Source organism: Mercenaria mercenaria, chromosome 15 (assembly GCF_021730395.1).
Source record: "Mercenaria mercenaria strain notata chromosome 15, MADL_Memer_1, whole genome shotgun sequence".
NCBI lineage: Eukaryota > Metazoa > Mollusca > Bivalvia > Venerida > Veneridae > Mercenaria > Mercenaria mercenaria.
The window spans coordinates 7,314,154-7,328,977 of record NC_069375.1 but is presented as its reverse complement, the minus strand read 5'-3'; the positions used below and the strand labels follow the sequence as shown (position 1 = coordinate 7,328,977).

General features: G+C 37.1%; 1 protein-coding gene across 2 annotated transcripts in view; it reads right to left on the bottom strand.

Annotated features, from left to right (window-relative positions):
• Window positions 1-5,228, bottom strand: part of LOC123536350 (uncharacterized) — a 41,419-nt gene extending 36,191 nt beyond the window's left edge. Inside the window, exon 1 of one of the 2 annotated variants that reach the window (XM_045319512.2) lies at window positions 5,165-5,228. In XM_045319512.2, the coding sequence (XP_045175447.2) occupies window positions 5,165-5,195 (31 nt within the window). In that variant the 5' untranslated portion in view covers window positions 5,196-5,228. The remainder of the gene's footprint in view (window positions 1-5,164) is intronic. The other variant, XM_053524467.1, reaches the window with a different exon arrangement.
• Between the last annotated feature and the right edge of the window lie 9,596 nt (window positions 5,229-14,824).

Below are 14,824 nucleotides of genomic sequence, written 5' to 3'. Positions count from 1 at the left end.
ACGGTTACATCTCCCTCTCTCTGTAAGGTTGAGAAACTTTGAACCTGTGTCTATCAAATACATGTACATTGATTGTTTCCAGATGATGATAATGATTAATAGGTCACTATCATCGGTTTAAATTATCAACATATCATTATTGAATAAACATGGTAAATCATGAAATAATAATAATAAGTAAGTAGGTAGTATATTTCAGTTTAAACAATTTTAGCACAAGTCTTATTAAAGTTATAATCAAAGTTTATCTGCTGCATTTTATTTCCATATAACGTCTTTGAATGTTCTCTGCAAAATCGTTTTTTCATTTGTTCATCCAGTTCTCACTAAAGTATCTTTTGTTCCGTTTTACCTCCCTGCCTGAACGTGTAATATAGGGGTAATTTTGGCGGGGCATATCATTGACTTCGGGGATCATAACTTGGTCATGATTGTCTGGTCCCGGAAAATTCCTATCATTGGGGCACAATAAAGGGTTGTTTGTGGGGGAGTCTTCCAGAATTTTAGGCGAAAATTCTTGAATTTCTGGGAAATTTTCCTTAGTTTTATTCAGTTTGACCCTATTTCTGCGATATGTACCACCTGATTTAGTTTGTACTGTGTAAGAACGGTCATTGTGTATTTCTATAACTTTTGCTGGTTCCCAGTGTTTGCTGACCTGTAATCGAACATACTCATTTAGTTTTAGAGGGGACAGTTTTTGGGCTGATTTATCATAGCAAGATTTTTGTTTTTGTTTGATATCTTGCATTTTGTCTTTCACGATTTTTGGGTCGATGCTTTTGGGCTTTAGTTGGGCATTGGTGATAGACAGAATAGATTTTGTTCTTCTACCCATTATCAGTTGACTTGGGGAAAACCCAACTTCAAGGGGTGTGTTTCTATACTCTAAAATGGATAGATAGGGGTCCCTGCGACTTTCCTGTGCTTTTTTAAATATTCTTTTAACAATGGATACTGTTTTCTCAGCAAGACCGTTACTTATAGGATGCATGCGGCTTGATGTGACATGTGAAAACCCTCGTTCTTGGGCAAAGTCCGAGAGACTTCTGCAGAGTATTGTGGTCCATTGTCAGTCACAAGTTTGTCGCAAATGCCGTATCTAGCCATATGAACTTTCAGTTTTCTTATTACAGTGACACTCTGAGTATTAAGGAGAGCGTCTACTTCAAAGTACCGACTATAATAGTCTACAGTAACAAGGTAGTCTTTGTTGTCAAAGGAGAATAGGTCAGCGGCAATATTTTGCCACGGTCTGTCTGGTACGTCATGTGACATCAAAGGCTCCTTTGCATTTGAATACCTGTGTTTTTGACATACGGCACATTGGGAAACATAGTCAGTGATTTGTTTCGCCATGCCAGGCCAGAATAGTGCGTCTTTGGCTCTCCGTAGGATTTTTTTCGCACCCGTGTGACCTTGATGAACTGATTCTATCAGCTGCTGTCTTGAAGGGGCGGGAATTACTATCGTTTGACCTCTGAATATCAGGTCGTCTGCTACAGAGAGTTCATCTCTGTGGTTAAAAAATTCCACAATTGCAGGATTACATTCTGCGCGGGAGATTGGCCATCCGTCAGTAATCGTCTGCTTCTTGTAGGTTCATGTTTGCATCATTCTTTGTGTCATGTTTCAATGACTCAAGTCTGCGGTCAGTGATGTGTAAACCTTTGAGTACAGTGTGTATATGTAGGTCAAAACCTTCATTCTCAAATTTCTCTTTGAGAGGCTATCTTGAAAGCAGGTCACTTACAGGTATTTCTTTACCTGGTACAAATTTGACGTCTAGGTCATACTTGCTCAGTGTCAGTCGCATCCTTTGTAATCTAGGAGGACATGCACACATACTTTGTTTGCATGATTGCACTCAGGGGCTTATTGTCACTGTGTACAGTTACAGTTCTGCCATACACATATTGATGAAACCGGGTACATGCAAATACTATTGCATTCATTTCTCGTTCTATGTTTGCATAGCGGGATTCGGTCTCAGTCAATGTCTTGGAGGCAAACGCCACCAGTCGGCATCTTGAAAAATGGCGGCTCCACAGCCATATTTGGAACTGTCACACTCAAGTGTCACCGGCTTTTTGGAATCAAAGTAGGCCAGCACAGGACTGTTTGTTATGATTTCCTTCATTTTGTCAAATGACTGCGACTGTGGTACGTCCCACATAAATTCTATGTCTTTTTTTAGCAAAGCTCTCATGGGACTGGTAACCTCGGCTAAGCTAGGCGCGAGTTTCTGCAAGTAATTAGCCATGCCAAGGCATTCTCTAATTCTGGCTTTGTCTTGGGTGCTTCGAGGTTTACTATTGCCTCGATTTTTGAAGGATCTGGTTTCAGTCCAGTCGATGTGATCAGATGTCCAAAGAATGGCACTTCAGTAACACCTATGATACATTTGTCTGGGTTGAACTTTATACCCACTGATTTTGCTTTTTCAAGGGCTTTGCGCAAGTTTGCGTCATGTTCCTCGCGAGACTTTCCATAGATCAAAATGTCGTCAACAATGGCTGTAAGTCCTTCAAGTCCCTCAAACATTTCGTCAATTTTCTGCATGAAGATATCACTTGATGCAGAGATGCCGTAAGGCAGTCTTAGCCAGCGGTATCGGCCAAATACCGTGCTAAATGTTGTCAAGAAGATGACTTTTCGTCAAGTTTGACGCTCCAGTATGCGTGTGTGATGTCAAGTATGGAGAAGTATTTTGCGTCCGTTAAACGCGATGTCACATCATCAATAGAGCGCATAGGGTAATGGGGTCTCCTTATGACGTCATTGAGGTTTCTGGGATCTAGGCATAACCTTAGTTTCCCTGACTTTTTCTCAACAATCACAAGAGAATTAACGAAATCTGTAGGTTCCGTTACTTTTGTGATGATGCCTTCTTTCTCCATACGCCGGAGTTCGGCCTTTAACCTGTCTCTTAATGCTTCAGGAATTCTACGGGGCGGGTTTATTACAGGAATTGCCTAATGTCTGGCCTAATGTGCAGTTTGCTTTCACCAGGGATGACCTCTACACCTTGAAATAAATCCCCATATTCTGACATAACCTTATGTTTATCAAGTGGCACAGAAGCATCTACTGAACAGGTTATCTGAATCAGGTTAAGGTTAACTGATGTTTGTAAACTCAGGAGGGGAACAGTGCTGCTATCTACTACATAGAAATTTGACTGACAGCTCTTATCTTTGTAATTCATGTGCAAGTTATGCATACCACAGACAGGTAACCTATTCCCTGTTTAAGAGGTCAAATGACTATCAGGGGCCTCAAGAGGGTGCTTGATATTAAGTCTTTGGAAGTGACTTAAGGGAATGATGTCTACCGCACTACCGGTGTCTAGTTTAAATTTGATAGGGGTGTGGGACGGGCCAACATTTACTTGTACAAATGCACGTTCAGTAAGTGAGGAAAAATTTACCGTATCAATGAAAAATTCCCTATTATCCTCAGTATCAGAGTCACTAGATTTAAATCCGTTTGCTGAACTAACATTATGAACACTTCTGCTTTTAGATCTACACACACTGGCAAAATGCTTCAGTTTTCCACAATTGTGACATGTTGCATTTTTCGCTGGACATGTGCGAGTCTGTGTGTTTTTCTTTCGTCCGCAATTTGTACAGTTTCCTTCTTTGGCAGTTGTCGCTTTCCGTCGATCAACCTGTCGTTGTTGTTGTTGTTGTTGTTGATGGCGGTGGTGTGGGCGTTTTTGTTTGATGGCATCCACATTTTCTTTACCAATTGTTCGTAATTATTCCTGACAGTACTCCATGTTTTGCATGATTTGGATTGTTTTGTCTAGTGTTAACTTGTCGCCCTCGTTAATTAATTTCTCCCTGGCCTTAGAACTGTTTGTACCGAACACAATTCTGTCACGTATCATTTCTTCTGGTTTGTCAAATTGACAGTCCCTTACTCTAATCCTCAATCTAGTTAGGAATGTGTCAAAGTTGTCTGAGCCCTGGGACTCATTGTAAAACTTATAGCTCGCGAAAATTAGATTCAACTTCGGCTGCACATAATTCCTGAAACGCGTATAATATGTGTCTAGTTTCTTCTCATCCTCGGCGCTAATGACTTCCATGTTTGGCGCACTTCTCTTCCTCTGTCCCCTACCCATATAAGTAAGTAGTTTACGTTTTGTTCCTTTGTTTTTTCACTGAGGGGACCGTTGAAGATAAGCTTAGCGTGCGTTTCAAATTTCTGCCATTCATCTGGCAAGTTTGAATTGTTCCAGTTAATCTGTGGAGACGGTATGCCTTCCATTTTCACAAATGTGATAAGAACACTTAATCCAATAGCTTTGATAAATAATCCGTTTTTATTCTGACACCATGTAATATTTTAGTGTTGTTGGTATTATAACAATAATACAGTTCTGTAGGATCCATCTACCACAAATGTGGGAATTAAGAAGCTAAGAACACAAGTGTGTTTTCACTGCAACTTTAATAGATGGACTGAAGCATATAGGCGGGAAATCAACAATATCTAGAAAATGCTGACCAGTGCAGCAGAGAGTGATGTAGTGGAATTTTACTAGAGTTCATTCAAGTAGCATAATACGGTAACATGAAGCTCAGTATAATTTTCACCAAAATATTTGGATGAACATGTAAGACGGAAAGCAATCGATGCCTTCATGTGTATCGTCTTATTCTCGTGCATTTTTTTTCATTCTGTTTCCATGCATTCTGTTCCTGTGCGTTTTGTCTAAAGATGTTTAGATCTAGTATTCTAACACGACCAGCAAATAACCTACACACATGTAGCGCAAAATCTACCTCGGGTTATTCTGCAATAAACCACTCGCGTGCAATGACGTCATCCGATCCAGGTGCGTAGCACGGTCGTAAAAAGTATTTACCATTTTTTCTAATACTGTTGATACTAGTATGTCGTGTTAGAATCGAAATAACAAGTTCCCAACGGCCTTCGTGATATATTCTTATGCATAAGAACGAAAAACACGGGTTAGTCTACGATAAATCACACTTGGGAACTTATTTCTTAAATAGAAACAACGCCATCGTGGTTCACTTCCTGCGCGTCTGACTTTTAACCGCGGTATATAAGACGACAAACCACTCGAAGCTCTTGATAATTTCTTAAGTAAAATAGGAAAACAGATCTATATGAAAATAATACAAACCTGAAGCGAAAAATGGAACAAAAATCTTCATCGTCCGTATAATTAATGTTGTCCACAAGCCGGATAAACATACTGGCTAACCTTTGCTGATTGTGGAGAGAGATAAGACAAATCGTGATTTTAATCTGCACGATTGGTTTGATCAATATAGAAAGTTGGACAAGTGTTCATACATGTAGTTAAAGGAAGTTAGATAGGAATGCGTTACCCAGCTACGTTTTTGACTGTCCTGTTACTGTTGCAACGGTCGGCACAGAGCAGGAGGTACTTGAAGTTGGGGCGATCTTAGAAATTCAGAAATGGCTGTTTTTTCTTTACAGATTCTAACTAAAGGGTATTAGCTGTAGCCGATGGTAGGTTGTTTCATGTGGTGATAGTTCTTGGGTAGGAGTGGGGGTGCATGGGCAGTTGTGATAAGGCTCCGTGCTGGAGTGAGACAGTAATCGACAGGAATACTAGTATCTATTAGATAATGATGATTTTGAATAGCACGGCCAACTGAGCCTTACTTTCTATCGACTATAGTCATCGTCCCGCGACTCGGGGGCCATTTTAGCAATGGTAGGATTACCCTTTTGTTGAAGTAACAGCAATATGTTTTCCCGTTTTCACAAAGAAATGCACAGTAAAACTAGAGCTGCTTTCGAGAAAATCGCATGTCTCACACAACTGCCTAATCACCTAAATAGTAAGTCTGTCTTTATATATATAATTTTTGGTCATGTGAGTCTAGATGGACTTGTATTAATGGTTTCGTAATTGTTGGTCAAGTGCCATTATTCAGAAGTGCCTGGGCCGATTTCGCTAGTTATCAAACTTGGCTAATGAGTTATTGGCAAGCACATTTTGTTCAAGTTTGGTAAAGATCAGATGAGAAATGTTCGACTTAAGAGTGCGGACAAGCTTTGTGACACACACACACACTGGAGTAAATCAATGTCTCCCACACCACTGTAACCACATTTCTTGTGTTCCTATTTAAAGAACTGTGCATGTAAGTGAACAGAAAGATATGACAATCATATATCTAGAACAGTATCCTGGTCAACTCCAGGGATCACACACTAGACTGGAACTCTTTAAACAATAAAGTCAACAAGTTCTACATTTAAGATGAAATATTTTATTTCATTTGTTTCATGTGTAAATCATAACCATGTATATGAAATCTGCTTTTTGAAATAAAACAATGATACAATGTTATCTAATTAAATTAAACATGCAGTATGAAGGAGAACATTGTTCTTTGACAAAACAACAAGTTTTCATTCCAAGAATCAAGAAATGAAACACACACTTACATATTAACATTACCCTAACATTTCATGTTTTTTTGATAAAACATAATGTATATTTCCAAGACCAATATTATATATCTTTCAAGTGGATCATCCTTCAAAATTCTGAACAAATATTCAGAACAATTAATTAACTTAAACCTTATCCTGCTAAATTTCTATGGTGAAATTATTTATCTTTCAATTTGGACAGTATCATTAACTGTTAATAGGAGTGCATATAACAAGGATACTGACTGAATGGCGAACAGTGCAGATCATGATCAGACTGCACAAATGTGGAGGTTGGTCATGATCTACACTGGTTGCAAAGTTAGAATTAATCCTGCCAGGCTTGAGTAAGGTCCTGGTACACACTATACCGGGACTCTTTAAAAAGTAAAGTTAACAAGTTCCACATTCAAGATGAAATATTTCGTATTTAAGTTTCATATGTAAATCATAACCATGTATAAGAAATCTGCTTTTGTAATAAAGCAATGCACGGCTTACTATTTGAACAAGGAGGAATTTAAAGTTATGTTTGCATTGTTAAAAATGGATAGGAAGCTTAATTTGTACCATTTTCTGTCCAGTTACATTTGTTTGATGATGTGGTAACGCCTATATTGTTATATAGCAACTAGTGAGGTAAAGAGTATAGAAAATACCAAAGCACTGGATCAGTTTCAGTTGAAGTTTTTTAAGCTGATTTTAATAAAAAGTCAACTCCAGACTGTATGGTTTATGCTGAGCTTGGTGCAAAACCTGCATCATTACTAGTTAAACATAGGATGTTGTCCTATTGGTGCAAGCTGCTGAATGCGAAGGATGATGAAATTTGTAAAGTTTCGTATAGAGCTGTTCTTGGTCCTTTTAGTGGCATTGTATTACAAAACCCATTGATTACGTATGTTCACAAAACATCAGATGATTTTGTTTTGTTTTGTTTTGTTTTGTTTTGGGTTTCACGCCGTTTTTCAACAGTATTTCAGTCATGTAACGGCGGGTAGTTAACCTAACCAGTGTTCCTGGATTCTGTAACAGTACAAACCTGTTCTCCGCATGTTACTGCTAACTTCCCCACATGAATTATTAGGAGGATGAATGATTTCAGACACAATGTCTCTTATGAAATAGTCACGGAAAAAATACGCCCAGCTCGGAATCGAACTCGCGTCCGCGCGATCCGTACACCAACGCTCTCCCTACTGAGCTAAGCGGGCGGGCTACCAGTTAAACAAAGAAGGAAGTCAAGCACTGTATATTCTTTGATAAACAACGGTTGACGAACGGACAGGTAAGAGAGCAGTATAACGTCAATTATTACACCTAATTGCCGCATGACGTCCGATAAATTTTTCATCGGTTGAATGAAGTCAAGCGTATTTTTTAAGATATATCAATGAACATGTCAGAATGAAAACAGTCAAAGCCTTCTTGTGATTTATCGTCCAGCTGAACTCTGAACCGTGGTAAATTAGACGATAAACCATTCGAAGGCCTTGATTATTTGTTTATTTAAACGAGACTTACTGATCACTTTGTCAGAACCGACATCGTCGAGTAGAACAGTCGTCTAAGTGTTTAGTTTAAAGTTCCATAAGACTTTAAATTCTATGTTGAAAGGAGACAAAAGAACTTTCCAAATAGATGTTATGCACAATATTTATGGTTAGAGAAACGCAACATTGAATACTGCACATGGAATTTTACAGTAAGAGGCATAACGGAACGGATTGAATAAAACATTCCAGTATTGCATCAATATTCAGACAGAGAAAACAATTAAAGGAAATAGGATTTTACAACAAATCGATATATTTTATGGTTATAATGTAACATGTGACAGCCACATTTTGAATAAAGGCATTATGAGCCTTAAAGAATTATAAAACTGAGTTTGGTCATGAAAAGTAGCTAGATATTTTACCTAAAATATTAGTAAATGCACTCTGTAACTTTAGAATTATAAATTATAAGTTTCCTATTGAAAAAGGCAGGTTTTCTGCCATTGAAAGTGAAACTAGTACATAGAGGATATTACATGAGTTCCTATTCATATTGAATTTATTAAACGAGTTGAATAAAGTAATAAAATGCGAGGCTCGTTCGAGCATTTTATCAATTTTATTCAACGAGTTTGATAAATTCAATGTGGAAAGTCACAAATGTTATATTCTTTTTATCACATGTTATTTTTACCTATCGAAACATAAAAAATCTACTTTCTTCTACTATATACACAAGTCAATTTGACCAACTTCTCCTATACTATAAACGGCGTCGACGTCAAAGCTTTATTACACTAGTGTATTATCATTTTATGTAATGGCTTTATTACACTCATGTGTCCAGTTTGTTCAGCTGACATCAGATCTTATATGTATCTAACATTAGCAATACATTTACTTATTATTAGTAGTATATTATTTTTTATTATTGTTATCGTCATTATCATTATCATCATCATCATTATTATTATTATAATTCAAAACACAAGTGTTGCTACACATTTGTATTCATATGTGAAAAAAAAAACAAAGACAAATATCAAACAGGGAATGCCACGCACCAAAAACGCAGCCTCCTCAAAACGAAACCCACAGCACGCAGGCGCGTGCACCACACACACACACACACACACACACACACACACACAGCCAACACATAAGAACAAAACGAACAAACAAAGGAACACAGTGGGGCACCGCCTTGGAACGGTCAGTGGCAAAAACACCACTGGGGAGCTTAAACCGGTTTATGGTGCGCACCCAACCTCACTTTTACCCCCACCATGTTCCAAAGACACGGGACAGTGTAAATAAAAGTAATCCCCTCCAGGTGAATATCTTACACACGTAATGGAAACAAAAAGGCATGGCATGTAAAACACAAAAATGCTCGTGTATAAATATATAAAAAGCAAACCTTAAGAACCAAAAACGTATGTACTCAATGCCTAATCAGAAGACAGAGCAACAAGAGAAACACCCTTAAGGACCCGACGAAACAGGCCAGAAGACAAATATCAAAACAGTTCAGTCCTGGCAGGATTTATAAACTGCTTATCATAGAGTCCTCCCCCTCTTCCGTCAGACACAATCAAAGAGGGAAGCTTAGTGTCCAACTGTAAACGGGTTGAACACTAACTATGCGGTATGTCTCAAAACAGTTGGGTCGTAACCTCTTTTAATAAAACGTTTTATAATTTTACCAAATACATTTGGAAAATTACCATGACCCAATATCTTATGAAAACTTATTACACACGTAAATATGATGATATGTTTTAAGGTCGGAGTACAGTCACCAGAGCGTTCATTTGACACGGATAGGATATGGGATTTCGAAGGGCAAACGTACGACCAATTTCCCGATCAAGTTTTAAATATGACGCTAAATACAAAACCCCGACAGATAGCGTACTGGTATCAGGGTATGTGTATACGCATTTGAACAATTCAGTCGGCTGTAGAAATGCACAAGCACTGAGACGACTGATTTCAGGGACAAGAGATTTCATTAACTTGCGATGACCAGTGACTATTTGTATAACTGTTACAATGCATTTCTGGTCACACTGGTTATGATATAACAGAGATGTTAATTTCGTCGAAAGACATCACACGAAGACAGAAAGCAAAATATAGCGATCAGGGGTGAAAACATGTCTATACGATGATATATGCACTAAACTTTGCGATGATAAAAGTTTGAGTGACTTCTATTGGACTTGCTGTAGATAGTGGAATCTGTACATGTTTTTGTTTACGAAAAGCACATCTCATTGATTTATGAAGTCATAAAATCAATCTAGATTTCATTTACGAAGTAACGTACCTCAACATAAAATCCGTAAGTTATAGCAGCAAAATAGTTGCTAACAGCTCTGCGTATGATTAATTCAGTAAACCGATGGAAACATAAACTAAGAAAACGTAACATTCCCAAAGTTGGTTAACGGCGCGAGTTTGCCTGACTTGCATCTTTATTAATACTAACAATCACGCAGATCTCTACAGTAGTGTAGATATGCAATATCAACAATTGAAACAAAAACATTCAACCATTGGAACAAAATGACTTTTAATTTATTAGAGATAAAGAAACGTTGAACAAACTAAGACTGTATCATTGTGACATAGGTACATCGACTTATCGACCTGGTATCGGACATGTCGACTTGTCAGCCACAGTAAGTGTCGGGTCGACACATTTCTGTTTCGACATCTTGCACCTAAAGAAATAAAATAAAGAATGTTCAAGTAAGCATTATGTATGTACATGATAATAAAATGATAGTATTACGAGGCGTCTTAATATGAAGTAAGGCCCTGCCTCAATCGGGAATCGATCCGACTTCAACTCATTCCATAAGATTTGAAAAGAACTGTCTAACAACAGCACGGAAGGACACATTCATTTTAATTCGATAGTTAATATATCATTCGGTATATCGCATGTTACTGTAGACGGATCGATTCCGTATCATTTTAAAGGTAGATCTGGGAATAAAAACAGCAATGCCCATATTTGTATTGATGTGCAAGATGTTGCGGTTCGCAAAAGTCATGTGGACGCTTATTAGGCACAAGGAAATTGCGTATTATTCAAAAAAATCCGGTCAGACGCTCTGTGCACGTGCCAGAAGGGCACATTTTTTTAATTCGATAATATATATCTCAATAGCGACGAAAATCGGTAGGATCGATTCCCTATCAAGCGACAGACATTATATATTTTTATTCCCAGACAAAATCATCCGGAGTTTTAATTATTATCTATCAGTATGAATAGATTTCAACAGTATCTATTTTGAAAACTGCACATATAACAATATACATGACTTTGTACATGAACAAATGAATGGATTAGAAAACAAGGAATATACTGGCTATCTCTACACAGGTAATTTAGTCTGAAACATGTGTCCTACTTCTTTCCGATAAGGTGTCTAGAACAGCCATGTACGTCGTGACCGGTCTAGTCTAGAATCCACTTTGACATTGTAGCGTACATTGTAATAGCACATAATACTAGCTATCTATGAATGTTTAAATGTCTACTTAAAATTAGAGATATCTCCAAAATATTGAAATAAATCAGATGACTTCATTTTTTCTAACTTACTGATTAAAGTACAGCTGTCCTTCAGATCCACAAATTATTTAGAAATCATTGGCACAAGAAATGCTTGCAGCGTTCTGGTAGAACAAGTTCTGAACGATGGAGTGAATTGGACCCGCTGTAGTTGATGTCATCATCACCGTCGTGGTTGTCATACCAACGGTGGCCGTCATGCCAATAGAACCTGTCGCTGTTTGTTTGTTTGTTTTGGGTTTAACGCCGTTTTTCAACAGTATTTCAGTCACGTAACGGCAGGCAGTTAACCTAACCAGTGTTCCTGGATTCTGTACCAGTACAAACCTGTTCTCCGCAAGTAACTGCCAACTTCCTCACGTGAATCAGATGTGGAGGACTAATGATTTCAGACACAATGTCGTTTATCAAATAGTCACGGAGAACGTATGGCTGGTGCCGCTGTTGCAGGTGGCACTGTCGAAGCAGATGCTGCTGTTGGTGGTGGACATTCGCCGTGGCTAGCAAGCTTGAGAGGATTGTCGCCGTGTGCGAACTCACACGTGGCATGCGCGAATTTACAGCTGAAATCGAACAACATGTTTTACATATAAGATAGAGAAAAACATCTGAAAACAAAATCCTGTCACCTCTATCGTATAGAAGAAAATTATGACGTTTAACAGTTGCCTATATATGCTTATTAGATTATCATTTCTTTCTCTAGGCAGCATTTTTTATCTTTTATTGTTTGGGCTGTTTGGACTGTTATGTCAAGCATCCATCAAAAACACGACGGTCTTTATACAAATTTCTATTTATGAATTTTAAGTGTTCAAATGCTTCAGTATTTCACCACTTGGGCTAACACCCTCGTGGTTCAGTTCTGAACTCTGAGCCGTGGTAAATTAGACGATAAACCGCTCGAAGGCCTTGATTATTTGTTAATTAAAACAAGACTTACTGATCACTTTGTTCAGAACCGGCATAGTCGAGTAGAACAGTCGTCTAAGTGTTTAGTTTAAAGTTCCTTAAGGCTTTGAATTTTATGTAGAAAACAGATGAAAGAACTTTCCAAATAGATGTAATGTACAATTATATGAATATCTTTGAATACTGCACATAGACTTTTACGGTAAGAGGCATAAAGGGAGGTAATCTAAAGAACGGATTGAATAAAACATTCCAGTATTGCGTCAATATTCAGACCTTCGACAAGTATCTGTCAGAGAAAACAATTAAAGGAAATAGGATTTTACAAGAAATCGATATAATTATTTTATGGTTATAATGAAACATGTGGCACCCACATTTTGAACAAAGGCATTATGAGCCTTTAAAGTATGTATAAAATTGAGTTTGGTCATGTAAAGTAGTTAGATATCTAGGCAGCATTTTTTCTTTTATTGTTTGGACTGTTTGGACTAAAAACACGACGGTCTTTATACGAATTTCTATTTATGAAATTTAGGTGTTCAAATGCTTCAGTATTTCACCACTTGGGCTAACGCCCTCGTGGTTCAATTTCTACGCATCTGAACTCTGAACCGAGGTAAATTAGACGATAAACCACTAGCTGGCCTTGATAGTTTGTTAATTAAAAACACGATGATCCTTATACACATTTCTATTTATAAAGTTTAGGTGTTCAAATGCTTCAGTATTTCACCACTCGGGTTAACGTGTTTTCATAAAATAAAGAAGGGAAAATTATTCCTTATAACCGGAAATTCGTTACAACCGTGTTCGTTATAGGTGAAGTTTATTGTAGAACATAAAAATGGTCCAGAAGTGTAAGGCGATATGGTAGGCCTATTTGAAAAGAAACGTGTGCTCTGTACTTCGTGTGAATTACGTATACTTTCAGTTTGTAAATTCTATATATCTGAAATTGTACGTTTGCCGAAGAATGTGTGAAGAACTGTGAACGATATGCTTCTCTTGGAAATGGATAAAAGGACAAAGAAAATGAAATTTGTTTTTAAAGTTGCCTTTTTCACTTTTTTTGTCAAGAAGACATGCCGTTAACTTATACCCGAAGTAAATTTTAAAACGGAAATACGTACTAAAAATCACAGGTACTCCTGCAGGCTTGATCTTGAATTATCTGCCCTAGAGAAAACAGAAAATACTAAAAACTCCTATTTTTAAAGGCAGATAATTCAAGATCAAGGCAAGAAAGCTGGGCATTTAATTTTTTATTTCTATTTCAGACGGAAATTATGAGATAAAACAAACCATAGGAACCCAGACTTGGTCATCAATTATCTGCCCTTGAAAGTCGGAAAATACTGAATAAAATCTACTTTCAATTACAGATAATTCAAGATTAAGCCTGGATACCTATGATTTTTATACATATTTCCGTTTTAAACTTGATTCTCTGTCAGTAAACGAAGTTTAAAGGTATTTTGCCCATATGAAAATTTTTGTCCTATATACATATAGGTAACTGTGGCATTGGCCCTTAAAGTACCATACTACTTTATTTATTTAATCATTTAATTTATAGTAAAGATAGATAGAATAGCTGTCCAAATAGAGAATATGCATATTTACCTGATTAGAAAAATTACTATTTTCAATATTGCTCATGAACTTGCACAGCGAGAGTCATAAAGGGAGGTAATCGGTTACAATGGATTGCTATGTTAAGGTAGTTCTGCATATCCGGACCGAATTTTTTCTACAGTGTAGAATTTTATTAAATCTTGATTTTTTCAAAACTTTAAAATATACCTTAAAAATCAGCAAATAAAAAGATAGGTCGTGTGTTTGAATTTTTGCTTGACTGATTTGAAAAATTTGGACCTCGCCCAATTTTTCATAATGAGAGTCTATGGGAAAATCACAACTTTCATAACATTTTCGCGATTAAAAAATGTTCCACAATGTAGATTTTAATGAAAGTTCTCACAGTCATTAATAAAAAATATGGTCTAAAATGTGGTGAAATAAAATGTATAAGTCATTGCTCTTATTTGTTTCAGATATTTGACCAAGATTAAGGTAAACCGCACATTTCAACCTAAATTTAAGACATCCTTTAAAATTATGTCAGATGTTTTAATATCATATTTTAACTTTAGAAAGACAGTAACGATGCCGCTGTAACAAGTTTACTCACGGACTGCCATTAATTCATAAAATGATTTTCATTTCAGTACGCCGAATCCAGGCTTCATTCTAGGTTTTCCGGATAAATGACGTTACACTTCTGGTCTATTAAACGTGCAGAACTACCTTAATAAGAGGTAAGTTTGCCAAATATATGAAACAATTATCAAGAAATTTATACACC